This window comes from Thunnus thynnus, chromosome 18 (genome assembly GCF_963924715.1).
Source record: "Thunnus thynnus chromosome 18, fThuThy2.1, whole genome shotgun sequence".
In the NCBI taxonomy this organism is placed as follows: domain Eukaryota; kingdom Metazoa; phylum Chordata; class Actinopteri; order Scombriformes; family Scombridae; genus Thunnus; species Thunnus thynnus.
Window position 1 is genome coordinate 19,000,763 of NC_089534.1, and position 26,150 is coordinate 19,026,912.

General features: G+C 38.9%; 1 protein-coding gene across 1 annotated transcript in view; it reads right to left on the reverse strand.

The window, feature by feature from the left end:
* otofa (otoferlin a) overlaps positions 1-26,150 on the reverse strand; it is a 78,059-nt gene that overhangs the window by 13,666 nt on the left and 38,243 nt on the right. The window contains exons 6-34 of the mRNA XM_067572302.1: positions 17,853-17,926; positions 16,221-16,347; positions 15,807-15,861; positions 14,461-14,592; positions 13,004-13,066; positions 12,465-12,549; positions 12,193-12,352; positions 11,617-11,803; positions 11,217-11,403; positions 10,255-10,478; positions 8,924-9,032; positions 8,520-8,706; positions 8,129-8,249; positions 7,694-7,794; positions 7,197-7,287; positions 6,492-6,608; positions 6,165-6,317; positions 5,527-5,719; positions 5,055-5,179; positions 4,806-4,940; positions 3,902-4,063; positions 3,415-3,486; positions 3,022-3,141; positions 2,782-2,943; positions 2,413-2,575; positions 1,092-1,258; positions 862-891; positions 604-741; positions 440-515 (exon numbers count right to left, since the gene is read on the reverse strand). Coding sequence (XP_067428403.1) covers positions 440-515; positions 604-741; positions 862-891; positions 1,092-1,258; positions 2,413-2,575; positions 2,782-2,943; positions 3,022-3,141; positions 3,415-3,486; positions 3,902-4,063; positions 4,806-4,940; positions 5,055-5,179; positions 5,527-5,719; positions 6,165-6,317; positions 6,492-6,608; positions 7,197-7,287; positions 7,694-7,794; positions 8,129-8,249; positions 8,520-8,706; positions 8,924-9,032; positions 10,255-10,478; positions 11,217-11,403; positions 11,617-11,803; positions 12,193-12,352; positions 12,465-12,549; positions 13,004-13,066; positions 14,461-14,592; positions 15,807-15,861; positions 16,221-16,347; positions 17,853-17,926 — 3,716 coding nt within the window. The remainder of the gene's footprint in view (positions 1-439; positions 516-603; positions 742-861; positions 892-1,091; positions 1,259-2,412; positions 2,576-2,781; positions 2,944-3,021; positions 3,142-3,414; positions 3,487-3,901; positions 4,064-4,805; positions 4,941-5,054; positions 5,180-5,526; positions 5,720-6,164; positions 6,318-6,491; positions 6,609-7,196; positions 7,288-7,693; positions 7,795-8,128; positions 8,250-8,519; positions 8,707-8,923; positions 9,033-10,254; positions 10,479-11,216; positions 11,404-11,616; positions 11,804-12,192; positions 12,353-12,464; positions 12,550-13,003; positions 13,067-14,460; positions 14,593-15,806; positions 15,862-16,220; positions 16,348-17,852; positions 17,927-26,150) is intronic.

Genomic DNA, 26,150 nt, shown 5'->3' on the forward strand with positions numbered 1-26,150 from the left:
ATATGATGATGTTCGACTCTGTTCAAAGCACATATGGAGGATAGTTCAATGGGAAGGAAGACCTGGGATGAAGCACACACTGTATGCTGCCTCTGCATGCTCAGCTTCACATAGACAATGACTGTCATTCCTAAAGAGCACATTTTTTGTACTGGAAAAAAATTCATAACAATTTTCTTGCTGACTTCTCTGGCATTGCAGGTGACAAAACACAATTCATTCTCTTCATACTCAGAGCTATCGACTAAAAATGCATAAACACCTGAGAATTATTTTTAAGCAACCATAAAAAAATGTACTGAAAATAGTCAGGAATATGTCGGTTTTGCAGAATAACTACTTAAAATGCAATGTTGGTGACATATCCCTTTAAAGGAAATCAAAGCTGCAGACATTTAGGCTTGCTGGCAGGCAGCCTGGCTGATTTGTTGTTCAATACCTGCTGCCTCTGCTGCTATCTCCAGGTCCTCTCTCTCCTCCGCCTCAGCCTGAGCCGCCTCCTGGGCTCTCAGGGTCTGCAGAGAAAATTATGAGGGCAAACATATGATACACTCTAGACTCCACTTGACTAAAGTGGACTAAAATACAATAGAATAGACAAACCTCCTTCAGTGTCTCGATAGAAGCAAAATATTTGGACCACCAGTCCAGCACACTCTCGTCTGTCTCTTCTTCCTCCTCCACCCCTCCCTTCTTTTTCTTCTTCTTTTTCTTCTTCTCTTTGTCGCTCTCTTCCTCGGTCTGTTGAAACAGTTCAGACACTGAAGTGATTCTCAGTAGCTCAGTTTTTATTCGCATGAGGCACCAAATAACTTCAGTGCATATTTTCATTGCCATATTTCTATAGGAGCGATTACTTACCATGTCAACTTTTACTACAGCATCAGACGTCTATGACAGGGGGTGTCACATAAAACAACACAGGGATTAATACACACAGTGGATCACACAGGAATGAGTAGCACATTTCCATAAGCAGAAGCAAAGCTGTGCTTCACTTGCACCTTTTACATATATAAACACACACAGTATACTATAGAAATTAGCAGGCAATGCTCCACTGTGCATCAACATACGACTATCAAACTTACAGCATCTAACTTGACAACTGTGTCCATTTTTCGGACCCCAGGCTCTGAGTCCATGTTGACGATGACGTCACCTGCGGGGCGAGAGAGAGTGCGGGAGGAAAGGCTGGGTGAGGAGCGAGGCTGGGAGCCGCCATTGGCTAGGACCATGTAGCCATTCATAAGCTTAGCTGGAGCGAGGCCCGAAAGGAAAAGACAGCAGATGGCAGGAAAGAACAGGACAGCCGAACACATGCGAAAGAGAGAGAGAGAAAAGATAACAGGTGGAGAGAGGACGTAAGTACAAAAGGTCGTAAGAACGCAAAGCAAGCAGAGAAATCAGCAAAGTTAGTGAAGAAAGTAAATAAGTTTGTTTTAACCTTTCTTGACATACAGTATCCTTTGATTTTCTAGGCAATCCACGCAGGTTAAAACAAAGTCTAAGAAAAATTTTCAGACATTGTTTTACCATGTCTGGTAAAACCTACAGCCCTTTTTCAGAATAAGAGAAAAGCCAGAACTGAAAAAGATATTAACAAAGGTTTGTCCTCCTCATGATTTATATGAATTAAATATTATATGGATATTTCTAAATTACAAAGGCTGACTGTAATATGTATAAATGAAATGCCTCTCAAATGTAAGGCTTTCAGTCTTAATGGTATTACATTGGTAAATAATTAAACACTTAACACTGTAGAGACATTACACTGTCCTCTATAGATGCATTCTACAACTGTGAGTAAGCATTACTCTCTGCAAAGCTTTCCCCTGGATAAATAAAAGTAGAAAACCTTATAAAAAAAATACTAGAATGGGTATTTCCTGCAGAAAATGTGTGTGATTGCTGCCAGCTGCTGCTGTACCAATTTTATGTCTTTTGTAGTGAAACCTATGGGTGAAATTGCATCAGATTGTACAGACTTGTTCAGAGCTCCCTTTTGTACAGAACTACTACATTCGGCTCCAATTGGATAAGTTGTGGCTCTTAAAGTGTATTAGGTCACGCCTGTAAAACTTTAGTAACCAATTGCAGAAGAACAGTAAGATGGATATGTTTTGTTTGTCATCTAAATATGGTATATATAAAGTTTGGTGAAGACAATAAACTCAAGAATTCATACTTGGCAATACAAAACACAGTGCTTCTCCAATACAAAACACAGTGCTTCTCCAAACACACTTACAAAAGTTAAGCCCCTCATTACAGTGACTATTGAATACATGTTTGTTTCTCCAAAAGAAATGCAGGAAAAAGGAGGCACTCCAGTGTTGAAAAATAAAAATAAATCATAATAAGCCCTCTTTAAGTATTGAATATTTTCCCTCAGATGAGGTTCAGCACCTGCAGTGGCCCAGTTGTTGGAGGTCTTGTCTGGGGCGCTGTAGATGAAACGTCTCAGGCTGCTGACGGCGTGGGACCCCACCAGGATATAGCGGCCAAACGCGCGGCAGTCCACCACTCGGATGTTGAGAGGAGGGTGGAGAAGCTCATTCTCTGGCAAGTCCTGAGGACAAGATTAAAACAAGAACTCAAACTAAGCTAAAACTAAGCTTCCAAAAGATTTCAATAATGTTTAATGCAATAAATCAAAAACAACCTGACAACCTTTAGGCCTTGAGGAGACTGATTGGTTTACGAAAAACAACTGGATGTAATGTGACATGTCTGAGGTCAGGCTTTGTAATGTCATAAATAAACATTTGTACTCACCACCTCAAACCATTTGACCAGTGTGCTGAAATTGGGGTTTTTCTTGTAGTTCTGGATGAGGGCAGATTGAACACCTCTACCTGCACACTCGATATCCACACGGGGCCGATCCACCTGGGCCAGGTTAATCCTCTTTAGGTCCCTTAAGCCCCAAAACAAAACCTGAACCATAGGAAAACAGCAGTAAGGGAAGAGGATCCATAATAGTTCAAAACACAGAGGTGGCGGTTAAAATCTCACCTCTATGCGGTAGCGACTCAGGACAGGCCGGATGCCCAGTGGCACAGGGAGAATCGGTCCATGTTCTGAGTCTGTCTGCCCTTCAATGGGAGGAAGGTCAGCTCTCCCACCTTGACCAATCTAATTAGGGAGGAGAGAGGGGAAGTAAATCTGAGCAGATTGCAACGCTTCTGTCATTTCTGCATTGTGATTCAGTATGAGCACTGTTATACATTTCTTCCCTACAGTCCTAAATATTAATCTTTCTTTGCTTAGTGTAACAACTTCGAAGAAGAACAGAGGAGGCAGAAGGTCATGTCATGTTGGTGCATTTATTACAATACAAACACTGACGAGAAACCCAAAGAGTAAGACGCAGTGGGATGAAAAGAGAGAATGAAAAGAAAATAGCACCTTTATTTGAGGAACAGCAAAGTTATGGACAGCAATCAGAGCTCGCCTAATCTCCTCCGAATCGTAAGGTATCTGTAGGCAGCGGGAGGAAGGCACAAGAGGGAGAAATGGATATTTCGCAGGAAAAAGAAGGAAAAGTAAATATGAAGATTGTGGAAGAGTAAAGTAAATGTGGTGATGCCGTGTGCAGGCAGTTATTAAAAAAATGTGAATAAAGGTTGTGAAAACAGTCAAAGAACATAAGATGAGTTTTAAATGAAGATAAATACACACAGAATAAATGACAGAGAGAAAGAAAACCTATATTTTTGGACTGTTTCCACTTTCTTTTGTGTATGCTTCACATCATTTAAGTCCTGCTTTTTTTCCAACCTGTACAGTAGTGACATGCAATCTCTCTACAGAGTTGAGTGTGTGTGCATGCATATATAAAAGTGTTCAAACATTTGTTTGTGTGTTCATGTGTGTGTCTTCTTGCATATGTTACCTGTAGCAGCTCAAATGCAGCCAGCAGTTCCCCAGCAGTGCAGTTCCCTCTGTAAACCTGGTAGTACTCCAGCTGTGGCGGGAACCTCGGAGGGCCGTAGTGCTCATCACACATCTTGATGGTGGGCTTCGCAAATGTCCGACCTATGAACTCTGCCTTTCCCTGAACACCACATCATTACAGCGGACAGTCGAGACAGTCAGGGGACAAGGGAAGGAAGTTAGACACGGGTGTGGGAGATGCAGTTTTCATGGCAGCCACTTGATGTCAGTATTGGTCAAAATGGCCGAAGGTTACAACAATGTAGAGTGTGAGTATGAAAACAGAAAAAAACAGCCGTATAACTCCCAAAGAAACAACCTGAGTGAAGGTTAACCGTGTAACAGAACAAAAATAGGTGCAGTCATTAAATATAGATGTGTGTAAAAGCATTTTCCAAAAACTTTCTTTGCTTCACAGTTGAGTATTGTGAGGCAGATTTTCTGCACTGCACCACTCCTACTCCTACAGCAAGTGCTGCTGCAGATGCTCTTAATACACAAAGAAACAGGAAAGGTGGAGGAGGTACATAGAAGTTTTTCCAAAACTTTTCCAGACCTCATCAGCAGCTAAATGAACCGAACAATTCATGCTACATCAGCTACTGTATCAGATATCAGCAGCTATTACAACCTCAACACAGCTTCTACAATACTAATGCTTTCACACTCTATTTAGCAAGGACAGCAGAGTTCAAGTGAGAGACAAGGTGGATGAGTGAGACAAGGATGGACAGACAGTCGGAAAATGAGGGATGGAAAAGCAAAGCACTGTTAGTTTTCTTGGTGCAAACAAAATCCTTTAAAGCAGACTAACAAGGATTGATGAATCTATGACGCCTTCATTTAACAGAGAAGAACCCTACCACCGTGTCCTGGTCATAGATTTCAACTACAATGATTGGTGGATCGTCTCTCAGCTCGCTGGCCTCCCCAAACAGCTCCACATCGTCAAACACCAGCAGCTGGTCCCATGTAGGGCAAAGAGTCTCGCTCAGGACCTGCAGCACACATACACACATCAACTCAGTTTACTTGCCGTTTCTCTCACTTGTTGTCATACAAGCACACACACGTACAAATTCACAAATATACACACACATTGAGAGTCTTACCTCAGTAACCTGGCTGTGTGTGGAGAAGAAGACCCTCGCAAAGGGGTCTGAAAGGCCACTGCTGTCAGCGGCAAACAGACTGCGGGCCTGGTACATGTGCGCTCTCAGCTGAAAGACTTGCTTCACTGTTTGGACACACACACAGATCACATCCCAATCAATTCCCTTTGTGAGCAATCTCATATTATTCAGAAAAGTGAAACACAAAGTAAATTAATAAGCAATAAGTAGAAATCAAATGTCTGCTTCTGAGTGACTTTGTGTGTGTGTGTTTGCTTCTAATTGATTTTAGAGTTAAAACTGAAATTAAAGGAAAACAACCAAAAAAACCAAAACGAGTGACTAAAACGAACAAAACAAACAAAAGAAAAGAATAAAACAGAAGAGTGAATAAAAACTGTTCATGTTCCCATGAGTTACTTTGAGTGAGAAGGTGTTATCTGCCACATACACAGCTGGGGTGTGTACTTACTGTTGTAGACGAGGCTGACAGGGGGGATGGACTGAAGACCGGGGCCCATTTTAGCAGCTTTGATCTCTTCAAAACCATTAGGCAGACCATTGAGGAAGTCCTTCCTTTGCTTGTTGAGGCCCAGCCACAGATACAACTCCAACTTAGCCTGAACTGTCCAGCCTGCAGGACCAAAGCCCTTCTTACCAGGCAGCTGTGGACAAAGATTAGAGCAGCAATTAAGTGAATAATTATGAAGAGTTTCATTCAACAAATCCAAATTCACTTGCTGATTCTACACTCAATATTAAGCATGCAGTACATCCTCTCTTTGGTATTGTTACAGTGAGTCAATCATTACGCATTATGCAGACAATGTTGCAACAAAGCCCAAATCTTATATATTAAGCAGCCACCTTATTGATTTTCAACCTTCTCTCTAGGCAGCTGTAAAAATGTACAAGTCTATTCACCATAATAGTGTTGTATGTTGTATCTTGACTTTTCATGACTACTGATCATCTCAAGGCAGCAATGTCTGGTGACGAGAATAATTAGAGATCTTGGACTGCACCTGAGGCTTAAAATTTCAGACGGTTGAGAATCAGCAAAGTGTCTTTAAATGTGAAACATGCTTACAAAGGCTGAGAAAGAGATACCTTGAGAAAGACAGCTTTGACTTTACCACAGTCCTTTCCTGTTTCCTCATCCACTATGGAGTACAAGATGTCTTTGGAAGGAATCCGGGCATAAGCAATGCGCTTGTTGTTGCTCATCATCCAGACAAAAACTTCTGGGATGCTGTGCTGTGGCTGGTAGATAAATACATAACATCATTTGTAGTTATATAATTGTTATATAATCAGTATGTTCATTACTCCACAGTATAAAATGTTTATATGCACTACAAATGTTCATTCTGCATGTGTGAAATGTGATTCACAGTTCAGATGCACTCAGTGTGAGCAGGTTATAAATAAAGTTACCTCGTCAGCAAGGAAGCGGAGCCTCTGCAGGAAGTTTTGCACCAGTTTGAGTTTGTCTCTGACTGTGTTCTTCTTCACCTGTGTCCGAATCTGTTTGGCTTGCTGACCCATGCTGTCCTGCAGGAGGGCAGTGTGTGAGGATGAAGCTTAATAGCAGTTCACCTTACACACACACACACACACACACACACACACACACACACACACACACACAATATACATGCACAAGCTAGCGCTGGCCTCTGTTCATATTCAATTCAACCAACTGTATAAGTGGATTTTATTCAGAATACAAAAAACTGTGTGGGTTGAGAATCTCATTTAAGAATCTCAATTAAGAGAATCTCATTTTAAAACTGCACAGAAATTACTGACACTAAATTTTCCATTACCACTGCTACTACTACTACTTTGCATTCATTTTGAATTTCCTCTTGAAGCTACTCAAAAGTTGACTTGCAACAGAATACAGTCATTAATCAGAGGAAAAATCCTTGCAGATGAATTAGTATTAAAAAACATGCAAATGTATTGCAAGGACTTATTACAAGGGAATAAATAACACATTTCAGAAATGTATTTCCTTGCTTGGCCTTTACAGGGACTTTTACACACTAAAAATCACTGAACACTGAATAGCAGCCAGACTGATGCCATTTGTCACAACTGCTTCCTTCCTTCTTTATTTGAGATAAGAAATCATACCATCTCTCTCATGCAGGACTTGAGCCGTTCTCGATCCAGTTTGGTTCTGCCTGCTTGGTTCACATCCTTGTTAGCCAGCGTCACAAACCGACTGGAAAGGATCAGAAAATACAGGGGATGACACATAATAGTGGCATGACTGAATATATTAATATATTCTGTATTCAAATGTGTTATATTATTATTCCGCCTGTCCTTCTGCACACTAGAAAGGCACCACACTTGTAGTTGTAAAAAAAACAGAAGAACACAAAAAGAACGAAAATACAAAATGAGCTGTTGTCTTCATTAGCTTCTGGGGGGTTGTTGAAGATGGCAGAGGGCAGCTAGCAGCAGAAGTTTTAAATAGTAAATATGAGTACTTTACTGTTTTTGGACTTACAGCAGATTTACATCTCTTAATATCAGTAGAAAATCCAGTATCAGCACTGACCTCGGAGTCACAATGCCAGTTTGGATAGAAGACTATGACACATGATTATTGTTATGCAGCTTGCCTGCAGCCAATGCTCAGCTCCTCCAGCACTCCCCTGAGTCGGCGCTCTGGAAAGGCCTTCTCTGTCTTAATGATCTCCTGAACATCATTCAAACCCTCTTCCTGTCCAAACACAAAACATACTGAAACTTAGCACAAAAGAAGTTTTGTTAGTACTCAAATATTTAAAACCAAAACATCAATTTTAAATGGAAAATTATGCTTATCTATTATCTGTACATACTACCATCTACTGTCGTATACTTATATATTTATATGTATATGTATATATATATGTGTATATATATATATATATGTGTGTGTGTGTGTGTGTGTGTGTGTGTGTGTATATATATATGTACAATATCTATAGACATACACACATCAGTTCTTGATGTAGACCATGGCTGATGAGGTCTACATCACTTATGCTTGCACAAGTGGCTTGCATACTGACCAGCTTATCAGCAATCTTGTCCATCATGTTGGAGTTGTATAGTCGTCTTCTTTGGTCCTGCCACCAGCTCTTGATGTAGACACACGGCTTCTTTTCAAAGTAAGGAAGATGGAAGTAATTCCTGTGAAGTTCAAACAAAATGACTCAATGATTAGTCTGAAACTCTGAAATTTTGTGCATAATCTGAATATGTGAAGGATTCTGTAACTACTTTCTTAAGACAGTTTATCTTTGCTGATGTACTATTGCTGATGATTATAATGGATTTTATAACAGTTACCTGAAAGGGGGTGACCTAGGCTTTCAATATACTGAGACAAAATTAGCAATGCATCAGAAATGGTTTTCTAAGCACCCTTGACCTTGCCCTTTGTGACCCTTGACCCCTGACCTGTCAGTGATGACAGGCTTCATCAGAGGAGTGGAGGAAACCGAGACCAGGTCCCCGTCCTCATCTGCTTCATCCTCACTGGAGTTCTGGATGAGCTCGCTCTCCTCCTCTTCATTTTCTCCGTCTTTCTTCTTCTTCTTTGCTGATGACGGCTTGCTCACGCCATCTATCTGGTTGCCATAGTTACCTGTGAAAGTGCAAAGCATTCCACGTGGTCAAGGAGTGCACGTGGTTACAGTGCTTACTAATTCTGTACACTGCCACCTCCAGTGTTATATCAGCAACTTGTGGAGTTTACTGTGCTATCTAAACACATGAGATGATTCCATATATCCATTCTGTTAAATGTTAAATCTTAAATGCATTTTGATATCAACAAGATGAAATATAAAACACTGACTTACCTATTGTGATTTCAAAAGTAATTTGCTTGTCACCAATCTTCCTGTCGATCATTGTGGCCTCCAGGAAGGAACCAAAGAGAAAGAACTCCTCTATTTTTCCTGTGGCGCTCTGAAGGAGTGAGGAGAAGGGCAATAAAGACAAAGTGAAACATTTTAACAGACTGAAGTGCATTTATTGTACTGTAGTGTCTGTGGAAGAATTACTGCAGATTCTCCTTTCTGCAATTCAGTATGCACATAAAGTCTACCAGGCTACTCTCTGAATTACTGAGTTACTATACATTAAACTTGTAAGTGCACTTATTCATGATCCCACCATATTTGCTGGCCTGTGGTGCTTTTTATTCATTGATGTGGTTATTATTAAAATATAAATGTTAATCATTGATCATTATTCTTTTAAAATGTAACGTTATTTGCAGTAATTCATCACAATTCTTCTGAATAAGCCAACACATCTTGGCCCATTTGCAACTTAAATCCAGAACACTGAGTTGTCGGACTTATTACACACCAGTATATATGGGCCAATATACTGGACCACTACTGGCACAAATGCTGCTACCTTGGCACTCATTTCTGACTCAAACTGGGCCAAGTCTGCTCCCTTAGAACCAAACACACCCAGCTCACAGCTTGGTACACTGACAATCAATCTGAAATCGTCTTGAGTAATTGAGAATATATATATATATTCTGTTACATCTCAAAATTAGGTTATTGGCATCCTTTCTTAGAAAGAAATTAGGATGACAAATGCACCTCTACTGTAGATGATCCAAAAGCACTGATGTACACATTTTACTTAGATCCAATCCTAAGTTTATGTAATATTTACAAGTAAGCCAGCTTACTTTAATTAGTACATTTGTCTTCAATTAGTAGTCTGTCTCTTCTTCAAAGCACAGGACTGGCACAGAGTCAGGCTGGCATGAATGACTGAGCTTCCCAGGGGAGACATTTACACCATAACAGCCAGGAGATCGAAGCTGGCAAGCTTGCCCAGAAGCATCTAATGTTTCTGATTTCCCTGATGAGCAGTTAACTACACATATGCCAATACAATGGTGGATTGTAACATTGCCATGTTTATTGTGGTGGTTAGGGGGTCAGGAGAGGACAAACAGCTTCTTGTTCACATAGATCACAGGTCAAGATAACAGCTTTTCTTTGACTGTTTTGTCAGATTTTTTTTTTTTCAGTAATGAAGTCCGAGGAGCATTTTACGTGCAGGAATTACTTAACCAATGCAGTTCAACCACATAAAATCATTACTTCGCGGAAGATACACCAAAAACGACCCACTTAGTGGTGTGAACAAGCCCTCTCACCTCTGAGATGTTAGAGACAGACTCCACCTGCACCTCAGTGGAGCTTATGATCTCAGGGGAAGTAGTGTCCAAGATCTCCACAGCAATGGAGAGCAGGAGACGGGCTCTGAAGGACACGCCTTCTCCTAGTCCCTCATTCAGGTCCTGATGCTCGTCCATGAGAGTGTACTGGCGGGTGGAGCCGTACATGTTGACCCAGGCTGGACCCAGGGTGGGCAGGAACCCTGAGGGAAGCAAACAGAGAAGAAATGTCTTTGAAATTTATGATATGAGGTGGTGATCTGATAATCCTTTTGATCATTTGATCTTTCTTTGACTATCTTAGTCTTTCAAGTATCTAGATCCAGAGCATCAAATTGTCAACGTATTCACCTACAGCATCCAAAATCCTTGAAGAAAAATGTAGCATGCAGGATAGTCAATGTTCTTCTTGATTAGAGTCCATTTCTTTATCAAGACCACTTAAAAGGACTCCAAATCTTTTTGAACTTTTCCCCGGAGCCAACTCCTCACTGTACATCAAGAAAATTATATATTTTCTCCATGTATAGTGAGGAGGTACTTAAGCCCAGCCACTATTTAAAAGCAGCTAGACAAGCAGATTTTTTATTCTTCAAGAGAAGAGCTTTGCAAAGATCACTTGTAAATCTAGGGGAAATTGGAAATGAGTTTTACATCTAACATTCAAATCATGTTTAATAATTTATCATACTGTGAATCATTCTCATGCAGTTTGGTTTAATATATACTAATGTATATATTGATTTTGAGTCCATATAAATGTCCGCTAAATTCATACGTCCATTATCAGAGGGTCAGATGGGTCATGTGGTTCAATCTATAGCGCAGCTAATTACTACATACAGTAAAATATTAACTAGATGACTAATCCATGTACTTGACAGCTAATCAATACTAATAAGACAAACTGTTCGCATGGTTCCCCGCATGTTTTGACCTACCTTTGTCACCATCATTGGATATCTTGCGTAGGTCAATAAAGTGGGTTCCTATGGCAACGTCATTGACCTTATCAGAGTCTCGTATTTGGACCTTCAGGCGTTTGCAAAGGGGAGGGAAAAGCTCAGTGAAGACGACTTGCTCATTCCAGATTGGTTCATAACTGCTTTTTTGGACTGAAGTCTTCCCCTGGAGACACAAAACAGTGTTCAGATAGAAAGTACAAATACATTTGTGGTGCTCTGCTGGAATAGTTTTCAGGACCTTTAAGCGTTGTAAATCCACAATGCAATATCCAACCCACAGTGTATTCTACACGAGTAATAATGACTCCTGGGAGAATAATAACAAGCCCTAGAAACTAGCATGGGGTAGCAGGGAGCAGGATGTGGGGGGAATTACTTTCTGCCCAGCAAATTGCACTTGAACATAGGGGTCGACCAGGTCTCTGTTCTCTCCTATGAAGGCCTTCTTCACATTAGCCATGATGCTGGTGTTCATTTTAGGAAGGCCCTCGGCGCGGTAGATCTTCACATAAAACCTCGCCCACTGCCGCTCTGCTGGGATGCCCTCTGGGAGAAGAAGGTTCCTGGAAGACAAATGGTGGCAGAGAGTAGATGGTCAGAGATAAGAATGTAGAGTGATTGCTTACATTTACAAACAGTGCACTTTGTTGAAAAAGCTCTCTAAAGATAAGTTTTGGAGAGTAAATTCCTAATTACACAGTTCTAGTTATCATGATTTAATACTGTATGTCAGTCAATATGTTTGTCAATATATTTCAAAGGAGACATATGACAAGAGTTAATACAGATCTGTAAAAACTAAACACTGTTCACAATTCAGCCTGTAATCTGTTATTAATATACATGTATACTGGCCTTTAATTGTACATATTCCATTATCCACTACAACAAAAACAGAAATTTTACACACAGACATCATTTCAGTCTGAAACTGTAAGTAACAGCTTATTACCCCTCTATGTCGTCTTCATCGGTCTCATTGGCCTTGTGTGGTGTCTTAATGTTGTCGCCTTTCCCAACCACAGCAATGTCGCATTTTATATATCCTTTGCACCCTGCTGTGATGTCATCAGGATCAGACAGTATGGCCCATTTGTGGTAGAACTGGTGTTCTGGGGTATCAATCAGACAATCCATCAATCAAACAAAAGCATTTATCTGATGTAAACTTAAAATAAAGCTATAACAATGTGTGCATTGTATGAGTGGTTTAAAGTAGTTTACCAGGCTGAGAATAAACAGTCCCAACATCCATCTTGAAGGTTCCCACCAGGGTCCCACTCCGAAGAAGGTTTTTAGAGTGAATGACCTAATCAGAGAATTGAGCATTAAACATTTACATGAAGTACAAACTCTGAAACAATCATTGTTGTATTGTAAATATGTTCTTGGAAGTGTTATGGGGAGACAGAGTGGAGCATGCGCTGCATAAAATATGTATCATTTTACATTAAACATGACAAGTTATGTTAATCAGATCTCTAATGAACATAATTAATTTGATTTCTATGTTAATAATTAGCTCTACTAAGTGGTGGTATCCATATTTGCTCTGTACCATAAAGTATTAAGGTGTCTTCAATATTTTCTTCATTAACACATCTATTTATGCAGCAAAGTGCTCCAAAGTCAAACCTAAATGAGAGTTTAATAATGTAATGTTCACAATCTATGTACCACATACAAAAAAGGCAAAAAAAAGTGGTAGTTACAGCTTGTTTAGCTTTACAGCAATGTGCATTTTTGGTGTACGAATTACTTACTGAGAGCTTTATGATCTTGTCAAACATGACATCAGGAGGGACGTGGAAGTCAAAGACAAAATACTGCAGAGAAGAGAAAAAGTTTAAAATTAATTCAGTTATGCCTCCAACCAAAAACACTCAGAGTACTAAATGACACATTCTTCTTTCAGATTTGCTCTGAGACTAAAATGTGTCAAAATGACTGCTTTTAAAATAACTTTGGGGTTCAGAACATATCAATACAGAGTTCAACTGAGGAACCGAGGGAACAACAAGAATTGTGATCCTGATCTTTTCATTGTGTCAGGCTTGCATGAGATCAGCTGATTTTGTAGGGCAGTGGAACAATTTGTGGTCTTTTTTGGTATTTTTTAACTCATGTAGTGATACGTTATGATGTCATATTTCTCATGTTGTGTTGTTTTGCAATATTATCAGTGAACTTCCATAGACAAAAGATGATTGTAGTCTTCCACCACTGCAAATTTCATCGTCAAGCTCTCTCTGAAATGACAAAACTAGAATCAAAAGGATTTAGATCTGAAGAAAGAAAGCTGGAAGGACATTTATCCTGATCAGTCTGGTTTCCAGTTTGTCTGTCCACAAGGGATTTTCAGACAAACAGAAAAAAATCGATAGCTGACAAACTGTCACTTCCACTTGCTGCAAGACACAACTCAGAGGCTGAGCTCTACAGCATGATCCTCACCACTACTCACTAACGCTTCCTGCCAAAAGGGATTCTCTGCACTCCATGAACACTCTGAGCTGGCGAGAAAAGTGTTTTAATGTGTATTTTAATGTGAATAAACCATTAGGACATCATATCAGATGTTGTCAGAACACTAACAACATCTACCCTGCATTTTAGTTCAAGCATGTCTGGGTTGCATTTAGCCAGAAATCTGCTACATTACACTACACTACAAAACAGGAGCAATGCACTGACTGATCTCTTCATGTTGAAAAAGTATCTTCACTAGAAATGCCACTGAGACAAGATACACTCATTATATCATACCAATCATCCTGTTTAAGGTCTTATTTGATTAAAAAAAACAAGAAACAACAATTTATTTAACATATTTATGTTTACAAATGCTATAACAAGTGGAAAATGTTTATTGCAAGCACTGTCTGGGTGAATACATCATTGCTTCTACTTCTACAGTTAAATCTAATCTGATCTGATTTCATTATTCTGAATTTAAGCTCAACCTCCTTCAACAACAAATCTCAGGGGAATCTCAATGTTGCCAGAATGTGATTTAAGGCAGTTTGTATCCACTTAAAAACATGACTAGAATACTGCATAGATTAGATTTATTTTATGGTAGAAACAATACATGAAGAATAGGAGGCACAAACTGAATCTGACATTGAGGGGTAAAAAGGAAATTCATTTACATATATTACATAAAAATGTGTCAGTCGCCTTCTTGCATAATGAAATTTTAAACCATTAAAAGTCTCACCTCATTGTAGTACGGACAGTTGGTGGACTCCTTCATGGACGTGTACTTCTTGTCATCCCCGATCTCTACACACACCACGGGGTCCATGTTTAGGCCCAACAGCTGCCGGGCCTCGATCACTGTGATGCTAATCTGATAGGAAATATCACCCAGATCAGATGTGACACTGAATGCTAAAACAAACTGACTCTGTTCCAACAGTAAGTCAACTAGCAGCAACACCATCATCATCATCATAAATCATGCGACTATACAATACTGTAACTTCCCTGAGGACAATCATCTTCAACTTCAGTTTATTTAAAGTGCACATCACCCAGAGAGTCTCTGTACACTTTACAAGTCAATAAAAACAACAGCAGAAGAAAGAAGCACGCGACATTACATGTAAAAGTTAACACACACGCACACACACACACACACACACACACACGCACACACACACACACACAAACACACAGGTAGTAATGTTAATATTACAACAAGGTTTAGGTTAGTAATTTTAAAACAGAGATCATATAACCCTAACAGGGTTGGGATAGCTACATGTCAAGGAGGAAAACAGTTAGTGATTTGGCTTCCCCGCCAGTGAAATTAGGAAAAGTCATGGTAAACCAAAAAAAAAAAAAAAAGAAAAAGAAAAAAAAGATGTGTCCTCAGTCTGGATTCGAAAGTAGCAACAGAGCTTGCCTCCAAAATGTGCAGTGGTAGATTATTCCAAAGGCTCGACTACCAAAAGTATTGTTATCGAATCGAGGAACAATTAAGTAACCTGCACCAAAGGGAACATAAAGGACGTGATAGGGTATATGGAGCAATAAGGCTGGAGATATATGAAGGAGCCAATCCATTTAAAGCCTTACAAGTAAGAAGGAATTCAAAAGACACAACTCTAATGATTCTCCTGATTGAGGGTAGTGAGGGCTTCTCCCAGACTTTTTTTTTTAGCCTTTAATTTCACTCAGACATTTCTCCAGGCCAATGTAAAGTAGAATTTGAGAGACAAACTAGATCCAAGCTTAAGGTTTCAATATCCCTCTGGTTTAATTAGTCTTTGAATGGTGAAGAGGAGCAGAGAGAGAGAGACAAAAAAAAGAGAGGCAGAGAGGGTGAATCTGCTACCCACAATTGTGTGGTGTATTAATGTATTCATGTTTTCTTTTATTAAATAGGCCATGAAAATATAGGGCATGGGCTAGCAGTGGAGGACAGTTACACTGTGTCCACAACTATTCTTTTACCTCTTTTCATTGATGTTGTAGTGTGCCATGATCACAAAAGGATTAACTACACAGTGTGGAAAATATGTATTATGTTCCCATTAACAGAAACAAACACAAACAAACCTGATAATCCACTGGTCGCCCAGAGCTCGGTTCCATCTTGATATCTGGCTTTGACCTGAAGAAATGTAACACAATCAGTCATTTTTCTACAGTGGATTGGTAGAATATGTTTTTGTGCGCTCCTACAGTGACCTACTATGCTGAGTTTCAATCCTGAACTGTCCATATTCTCATTGTTTATATCTTCTCTAGTGCAATACCTCTAGAAATATATACTATTAAACAGTATCACTGCGCGACCAGCTTCAATTTATTCTGCAGCATCAGCAGTTTGAGATGCACCCTACTGACTGAGGCCATTAAGGTTGTGTGCGTACTATAACCTACTATACATGGAACTGAATATTTTATTGCACTCCTCCACTTGTGTATGCAGTGTGTGTGAGCATGTGTATGTCTGAACAAATAGGAGACCTCTTATTGGAGACGTTTGTGGTGACGGCAGTGACAGAGGCCAAAGAGATGGTGTCTGGATCCAGCACTCCAGCAAGACGCATCGCCTTCTTGTCCAGGTCCTCCATGTCCAGGACTGCCGGCTCATCTGGATGACAAGATAACAGCAGTGACATCAACAGCACCAACTAAAAATGAGTTGTTGGTAGAACCACGACAGTAGCTACCACTGAGGACACTCAGGTCATGTTCTCTGTATTCTTCTCAAAATTTGAGGGTTTTACAGACTTACTTACTTTCTACAACTAAAATCTAACACTTGGTGGATATTTTATAGGCAGATTCCAGCACTTTTTATATTCCATGTATATAAATACCACTTCTTTTAGGTCTATACATAAATAAAAAAATTATTAGTTTCCCAACAGAATTTGATTCCTGGCAGTGTGACATCATTTCATGTTGGGAAATAAAATTAAAAAAAATAAAAATAATAAAATAAAATAAAAATAAAACATATTTTTGTTGTAGCAATTAAAACAGTTAATAAGATGTTTAAAAAGAAATCCAAACAATTAAAGGTGTTTGAGTCTTTTTTTTCTGGCATGTGATTCAAATTTTCTGGGGGAGGGAGCACTTGGACCAATGACCTTAGTTCTTCAAAAGTAATGCAGTCCTGAATGAGACAGCCATTTCTATTGTCTACATGTACTGTATGATCAATAAAAAAAAAGAGAAATGGGTTTCACTATACATTTCCCCTGTAGCTACACTACTGGTCAAAAGTTTTTGAACACTTACATTTGTCCAGTTTATTGAAATTATTGAATTTTATAGTTTAATCTCTCAACGTACAAATAATTGGAGATTAAAAAAAAGAAAGAAATCATGGAATTTTTTTGTTTACCAAAATTCAATCCAAGTTTTTGACTCATCAAAGTAGACACATTCTGCAGCTGTGAACACACATTCTTTCTACAATGGAAATCAAATATTGTTTGGAAAGTTCTTCCCAACACTGTTGCAGAAGTTCACACAATTGTGCTGCACTTGCAGGTTGCTTTGCTCTCACCCTTCTGTCCAGTTCATCCCAAACCAGGTTTAGGTCTGGAGACTGTGCTGGCCATTGCATGATTTGAAGCCAACCATCTTGTTCTTTTCTTCTAAGGTAGTTCTGACACAGCCTGAGGTATATTTTGGGTCATCATGCTGTATGATGAACCCCTGACTAACTAGGCGTAGACCAGCGGTCACTCTGTGCAAGTCACCAACTCTGGATCCAGCAAAGAGCCCGAGACCATCATGCTTCTTCCTCCATGCTTTTATACAGACAGAAGGTATGTAAGTAATCAACAAAAGTTGATGGAACCTGTAGGAATTGTTTGCATCAACTTTCAAGGCTTAATTTATGTCATTGCTGCAGAAAAGCTGTGAGTTGTTAACCTGTTACTTGATCCCTGAAATTTTACAGAATTTTTAGATTTTAGTAACCTTAATGTTTTATTTTACCTCTGGCAGTTTACCACTTACCTGAAAACCACTTTCTAAAAAATAGAAAAATGGGGGTGTTCTAAGACCAGCAGTAATTTGAGAGATTTAAATGAAAATTATGAATTTGGGGTCAAACGGGCCTTGTCTTGCGTGTTGCTTTACCTCCTTTCTTGTGATCGTCTTTAGAGCTCTTGATCTTGCCAAGCTTCATGGCTGAAAAGACTCCCTTCCCTGCTCTGGTGGAGAGAACAAGAGACAGCAGATGGGAGGAGGGGGGAGAAGGAAAATGAAAATGAACTTGTTGCTAATTCATCACTGATTCATCACTCAGCTCAACTTGTCTCATTAAGTTCACTCTCCGACAGCAGGCTTAAACCCTAAGAGATTCATTAACATGGAGAGCTGAACTTGACTTCAACAGGAAACCCCACTGCCCACTCGTGATCATAATCAAAACGCAACCCAACACCATAGTGTCTATACATCATGGGCATCTTTGCGGCTTGGCTAGACATTTAATTCCAGTTGATTCAATCCCCCCCATCACTACCACCAGTTCTCCAGACCCTCAATCACAAAACAAGAGTATCCAGTGTCTCCACAATGATATTATCTGGATCACATATCACCGCAACAACAAAGAGCTGATGATGTCACCAGCGAGACGACAAATGAGTGGCTTTAATAATTAAAAGTGAGTGTGACCGTCCAATTTGCTGCGGGTATATGGATACACATCAGGAAATTAATGAATAAGAAGGTTTTGCTTTTGTTTCCTCAAGCATTCAGAGTCGAGTGTATCAAAGTTCAGTTTCTGCTTTGATCTTTACCTGTTCAACCCTCAACCTCATTTCATGGACTGTGGAAAATTGGATGCACGGTCTTAAAGAAAAGTATGTCAACATCTCATTTGACAGGTTCATGACTAAGTGCAATAAAAGCGATTTAAAAGTAAAATCCTGGAGCCCCGTGAGCAATAAAAGTCAAGTAGGACTAAGTAATAATTTCCACCTGACAGGCAAGTTTATTGAATCATCAGTTCATGCATGAAAATTCCTGAAAAGTACCTTGAAAAAGACTTTGAAATGTGACATCTGGAAACATTTATGACTGAAGCAGTCAATCAACAGGCAATTAATTCACATTTATAATCATTTAAGTCATTTATCAAGCAACCTAACCTAACCGTTGCTCGTTCCAGCTTCTTAAATGTGAGGATTTACTGCATTTTCTATTTTATATCTTTGTAAATCGAATATCTTTGGGTTTTGGACTGCTGCTCGGACAAATCAATCATTATAAAGCTGTCACTATGAAATTATGATTGGCATTTCTTTCCTGTTCTTTTGACATTTTACAGGCTGAACGACTGACTGACTGATTGAAAACACAATTTATGATCCAGTCTATTTCCTTTTCTCCTTCATCAAAGTAAGATCAGACTACAAGCTACGAAAAGAAACACACACACACACACACACAATGTGTGAAAAAATACATACCACATGAAAGACACGACTGCTCCTACTCAACTCAACAGAGATAAATCCTCACCAAGCTTCCTCCTATTTCAAACTATATTTCCATATTATTCACCTGTCAGGTGCAGGTACTCCAACCAGGCAGATAACAGTTGGACAGGTGAGTGGATGGTGCAGGGAGAAGAGGAGGGGAGGGGAGGGGGAGAGGAAGAGGTGGAGGTGTGGAGTTTGAGATACAGAGAGAGGAGGAGGAAGAGGAGAAGGATGGAGGGGGTTGGGCTCTGTACACCACTTACTACTCACTTTTCTTCTTATTAGAGGTAAAAACTCTGCCAGAGTTCTGATTAGTTCCTTGTAAACTGAAATTCACATGATCAACCAACAAAATAACAAAATATGTTGGTAGAGTGTTTTCTGAACTGCCACCTCCATGGTTCAGTCTGGTTAAATAAATGTACTTGGTTGGTTTCCTACACTTAAGTGTAGCTCAGTCAACCAACGTTGACTGAGACAGGCTGGGAACGACTCACTTCCTCCCTAATACGGTAGAGACAGACAGGAAATAAGGGGATAAAGAGAAAACAAAAACATCACACCACTTCTATCTGTTCCTGAGAGAGAAGAGCTGCAATGATTAGTCGATTAATTGTTGATTGAAATAAATCTTTTTAAAAAAGATCTTTTTCATATATTAAATATCTTTTGGCTTTAGACTGTTAGTCAGACAAAACAAGCAAAGTGAAGGCATCATGAATGCTATATTTTCACTATTATTTAATATTTTGCTGACCAAGAGATTAATCAATTAGTCGAGAAAGTAATCGGCAGATTAATTGATTGTTAGTTGCAGCCCTGAAGAGAATTGATATTATTTGCAAGGTTATTTGTCAGGAAAATGTACATAAGTGGTTTTAAGCCCTTGAACAGATGACTAATGTAATCCTTTTTCTGAAAGTCTCTATCAACAGCTGTAGACTGCAGGCATGAAGCTCTAGCAGGTGAAGACATCAAGAGTGAATCCTCGGCACAATTTCAACGATTTTCAGTCAAAAAAGGGAACAAAGTAATTGGAAAATTCTAGGGAATAAACAAATGGAGCCATCAGATATTTTACTTACTTGTCTTTGCTCCCTTCTCTCTCTTTTCCTTTCCTTTGCTGTGTCGAGTTAAGAATGAATACAAGGACAAACATCAAAAAAGCTCTTTCAGCAGGAGGCCGTGTCTGAGTTTGAAATGAGATGAACCTTGTAAGTTATTCTTTTTTTTCTACCAAGCCATCTATGCCTCTGTGTTGATGTAATGATGAAATGTAACCTTCAGAGATGTCAGTGAAAAGGCAAAAAAGTACACAAGTGGGGTTGCCAATTAGTGTTATGGAAATATGCAAGTTCCCAGTGTACTTTGTATGTTGGCAGGTGAAACTAACTCACGGTAAAACTTTGAGAGATGGGGCAACTTGCTGAGAAGTTGAAGTCAGAAAAGAAGTTAATATTTTCTCTCTCCTTCTTTTCTTTTGATCTGAAATAAAGATCATAAATGCATCAATGTCTAAAAGTGTAACACTGCACATCAACCAAACACAAATGACAAATACCTTGAATGAGAAAAGCTCATTCAAGCTTTGCAGATGTAAAGATAATAGTCTTACTATTGTATGCAAAGCACAGTTATTGCATATTTAAAAGCACAGGATTCAGGCCATGTATGCACATGTATGCTTAAAGCTGAAAATGAACTGTGTAGTATGTCTGGGGGGTGATAGTGTGCGAATCAATAATACATGAAAGCATGAATATATTGCCTTGTTACACGTGTAAATTGCAGCAAAGATGAATGATCTAACTGTGGAAGAATTATTCCCAAGGATATTCGCCGCTATCTGGCAGCTTGACTCCCATCTCCTTGGTAAAACAGGCATTTCAAACTGTGCATAAAACATTTTCCTCACAGTTATGAATTCATCTTTAATGTGCATGTCAAGCAGTGGGATTAGCGTGAGAACTGCAGTTAACTCCAGAGATCTGACTATGAACTTGCTGCAAGCAGATGGTCAAAAATAAATAGATGTCTGTTTAAATGGTGGTTTAATAGGAGGTTACTGTTCTGCCACTGTTGGTTTGTTTCACTTGAATTTTTCATTGCCAGTAGCAACCACTACTGGCAAAATAAATATCACAACAACTATTGGATGGATTGCCATGAAATTTTGTACAATCATACTGCCAAGACAATGTATCCTACTGACTTTGATGATTCTTCTAGATGAACTGGCTGGACACCTATAGGATTGTGCAACCATGTCTAGAAATTACGTTCATATACAACTAAATCATTTTCCCAATTACATTAAGTTGACAAATATAATCGCTGCTTGGATTGTGTTCACAGGAAATGTTTTTTTCGAATGAATGAAATGCTGCATTTTTATATTCCTCTGAAGTTGGAGGGAAGGGGCCGGGGTAGATGAGATGCAGGTTTGCACCCTGAGTCCTGTGTGTAGTTACAAGTAGGCAACAAAAGCACTTTGGTTAGGGTTATTGAAAGATTGTGGTGTCGCTTGCATGTTAATAAACATGTTATGCTTCAAGTCACTACTGACTTTTTTCTGTTATAAACCGAGACCATGATCTTTCCCTTAACTTAACCAAGTGCTGTCAGTGCCTAAACATAACCATAAAAAGTCTAACATTGCGGTAGTTTCTATTAGCTGATATAACAACTAGATATGTTGTCTCGGAACATTTCACTGAATCTTGCCAATTACATTAATTTTTTAACGGTATTTTCTCATTATGTCAAGAGAAAACGCAATTCAGCCAGTATTATTTTTCTATCAAAATTTGCTCTTGCAATTTGTATATGAATGTAATTTCTGGGAGACAGGGTTGGATTGTGTGCCATATAATTTGGTACAGATATTCATGGTTCCAGATGATGTATCCTACTGACTTTGGTGATCCCCTGACATTTACTCTAGTGCCACCATCAGGTTGACATTTTGTCGTTTGAAGTTAAATGTGTTACTGGTTGGATTACATCTAGCACCATCACCAGGTCAAAATTTTAATTTGTCCAATACTTTGTACACTGTCCTTTGTGTTTAGTGCTAATTACCAAATATTAGCATGCTAACATACTGAACTAATATGTAGAACATGGCAAACATTATACCTGCTTAACATCAGCATATTAACATTGTGACCGTCAGCATGCTAGCATGCTAATGTGCTAAATTCAGAATGTTAGACATTGGCTCAAAACACCATTGTGCCCAATATAGCCTCACAGAGCTGCTAGCGTGGCTCTCTTATTACAATACCCTCAGTCTGACTCTTGTTTATGATTTACCATCTTCTTTCTGATTTTTAATCACCATTGTTGAATTTGTTGTGATTTTACAGTTGTTGCTTCGAGTAAAAACGTCAAAGCTCAATTCCTGTTTTCAGCCTTTATTTGAAATGTGTTTAGCTTGCTACAAAGATGTGCACCTACACACACAGTGAAGGCAGAATTTTGAATTATTTGATCAATGTATAAGAAAAAATAAGGTTGGTGATCTCTATGTCTGATATTTTTGGTCATATTGGTGAATGTGTATCAAAATCTGTGTTTACAACTCAATGGCCAGAATAAAACATTGGCATTGTACATTTCTGCAAACCACGGATACACTGAATGTCTATGTTTCAAGGTTGGCCATTATCAGTTGAATAATTATGTTTTATGATGTGACAATGCTGTGGTTAAGGTCACTTTTAAAATATTGGTTTGAGATGTATTGTTGAAATGTTGATATGCTACGTATAAAACCCATTGAAATGTAGAGATTCAACGTATTTGTCGTCTGCAGAAACATACAATGCCAAGTGATCAATAATTCATTGATCAGGCTACTGTATGTTCTGCACTGGGGGCTCTGCTGAATGGAGCTCAATAAGCTAAGCCCTACACACCTGTTCTTTCATTCACACACATGGACTGGATGCACATATTTTGGTACTTTCAGGATCCTCTGGACTTGAGCCAGACAAAGATCAGCTACCTGATAAGAGAGTTGGGGAATGAAAACTCTCACTAAAGCAGAACCCTCTGTCCTAAAACTGTATTGAGTGTTCTGCAGTCCTCTCTCTCTTTCTCAGTACTTGATTTCTTTATTTGGCAAATTTCTTCTCCTGCTGCTCAGAGCATCCAGCCGTGTTTTTCCAACTTTCCGCTTTGACTGTAGTGAGACCTTTAATTTTATGTGAGTAAAACAGATAAAACGGAACATCAATCTTATTTATCCCTCTGATATTGACATCTCCTCTCAGGCGCTTTTGTGTAGCCACCTCATTTACCTACAAGACAGTTAATTGATCCCAGTTACTGATATGCTTTGCCTGTGATCTTGAGAGTGTTTGCTCATAACTTTACCCTCATTAGTGTTACATAGTTAGAAGCTTATGCAATTTTCATGCCTTCACACCACCCCCAAAAAAGTCTTTTGAGCTTTCATGGCCTACATACAGCAAACAAAATATTAAAAAAACACAAACTTAGGGCTATATTGTGTGTTTATGTGTGATTTTATGTGTGATCAGCATGTATCTGTGGAATAAATACATATTTTACAGTGTGTAGTTTGGGTGTATGATTTATGAAGTGAGGTTCTACAAAATGCAGACTGGAGAAGTGAGGAAAAACAAAAGAAGGATGTTGAGGAAAATGAAGAGGAAGGCAGAAGTATGAGAATGTACAACCCGGTTTTCTATGAACACGTAATACTTTTTAAAGTTTAATATACATTCCAAATAGTGCTCTTGCATTTTTTACTCTGTTATTGCATCAACTGGCCTGGAAAAGAAATCTCTGGATAATACATTTTCATTCTGACTGCTTTGAAGGCTTTTAGAAACAAAATGTTCCTTTTTCCCTCCCCGACATCGCTGATGACGTCAAAGGAATTCCAAAACTCTGCTTTTATCTTACTGCAGTGATGTGCGGTCAGTGTAGGCAGTGCCTCACCAAAGCTAAAAGAAATGTTGAGATTACATGGTAGTTGTATCTAATGATCATTTATTCATATGAATAATTCATAATTTTATTAATTTTATTTTAAATTTTCATTATTCATAATTTGTCTCAGGATTACACATACTCCAGTAAAACTAGTCAGAATAGTTGTTTTAAAAGTATAGTATGCTCCTTTTGCCACAGATTGCTCCTAAAATCTACTGTTCCTGAATACTGAGGCTATCTGTGCCTCTGTCTGCACTAAGGCCAACGTTTTTGTAGATTTGCAGATGATCAAAGCCCCACCCTGCCTCAGCCCTACAGTCTATGGCTCTTCAATGTTACAAGACATCCACTCCTTCTCACTCTGGGCTGCGCCCTTCCCCGGCTAGTGCACCTGTTACAGATGTGAGTGTGTTTAATGACCATCTGCTGGGGGCATCATTAGTGAGCTAAGCAGTTAGCATGTTACATGTAATGATGGCTATTAGGTTTTAAAGACCAGTGGTGTCTATTAAAAGGACATATTGACGCCATGTGGATATCTACAGTTTAAGACTTTTTCTTCGACAGTTTGACAGAATATCTGAGGAGCTAATGCTACAGCGATCGCACGTAGCTCCCTTCCTCGGCTAGCTGCTAGCACTTAGAGCGGATAGCTTAATGGCAGCAGTCAGCATGGATATTTTTTACTTAAAAAGATTTGTCTTATGAAGAAACTTATGAAACTGAGGAATATCAACAAAGTCATTGACATCTTTGTCCAGAGGGACAGGCGCATGGATATCATCTACAAATAAAGTATGTATCCCTTTAATTAAAAAAAAATTATATATATATAATTTATTGATTTATTTTTTACTTTTTAAAAATCCTTTTATTGGTTTGTGTATGTTGTCTGATGTCGTCACCAGACACTCATTGTGTGTGGTTATCAGTGTGCTCTTGCGCATTTTGTAGTAGTGAATAAGCTGTTTTTTACTTATTGGTATGCTGACATCAAACTTTCTCTCTCTGCAATGTGTGAACACATTATAATGTGTCCATTGATTAGGTTTGATTGTGCATTAGTGCCACATCAGACTGACTTTGCAGTAGTCCCTAGGCATATTCGCTGATTTATAGTCTACCTAATGTAGACTATATTTTATCTATTCATATGTAATATGAACGTGGGCTGCCATATTGATAGGTAACTGCCTACCCAGGCAAAGATTTCACTGCCCCTTATAATAATTTCTAATGAGAAGATTAGATCCTCCATATGATAGTTTTTTACAACTCCTATCTGGGACAAATACACAGGTAATGCAGAAACTGGGATTTACCCCAAGAGGCATGTCTTCATGTCATCGTCGACGGGGTTTGGAACAGAAAAAACAGCAGAGAAGCTCTTACACACTCAGCTCAAAGTGTTCAACATTACACACCATAGAATCACACAAGCAGAGGGAAAACATCACTGCAAAACTCAGCAGCAGAGCTGACAAACACAGAGAGGTCCCCCGCGAGAATACCGCTACACGAGAGAGAACAAGGAATGTCAAAGATTCAAAAGACGACTGTGCCAATCCAGCATCTGTCTCAGCAGAAGAAAACAAGCAACAGAAAAAATACAAAAAATAATATATAAATATCCACAAATAATTTAAAACCTAGCATGAAAGATTGAAAATGACAGATCACAGTTTTTAACTGATTGTATAGATTTAATAAAATGTAGCTATACTTTTTTTCTTTTTATGGTACATATCACTAAGCCTTAAACAGAAATGGACCCTGTAAAGCCTTATCTCTGATTTCACTGTGTCAGCTCCAGTATGTTTTGATTTACTGATCTGAAGACTTTTCATTTGCTGACCAGGGCTTACTGCACTGTAGCTACATTTGAAAGCTGACAGCTTGCAACAGTGTACAGTAGATTTCTTCTGCTTGATATTTTACATCAATAAAAGCTGAACACCAAAGAAAAACCTACTCTACGTCA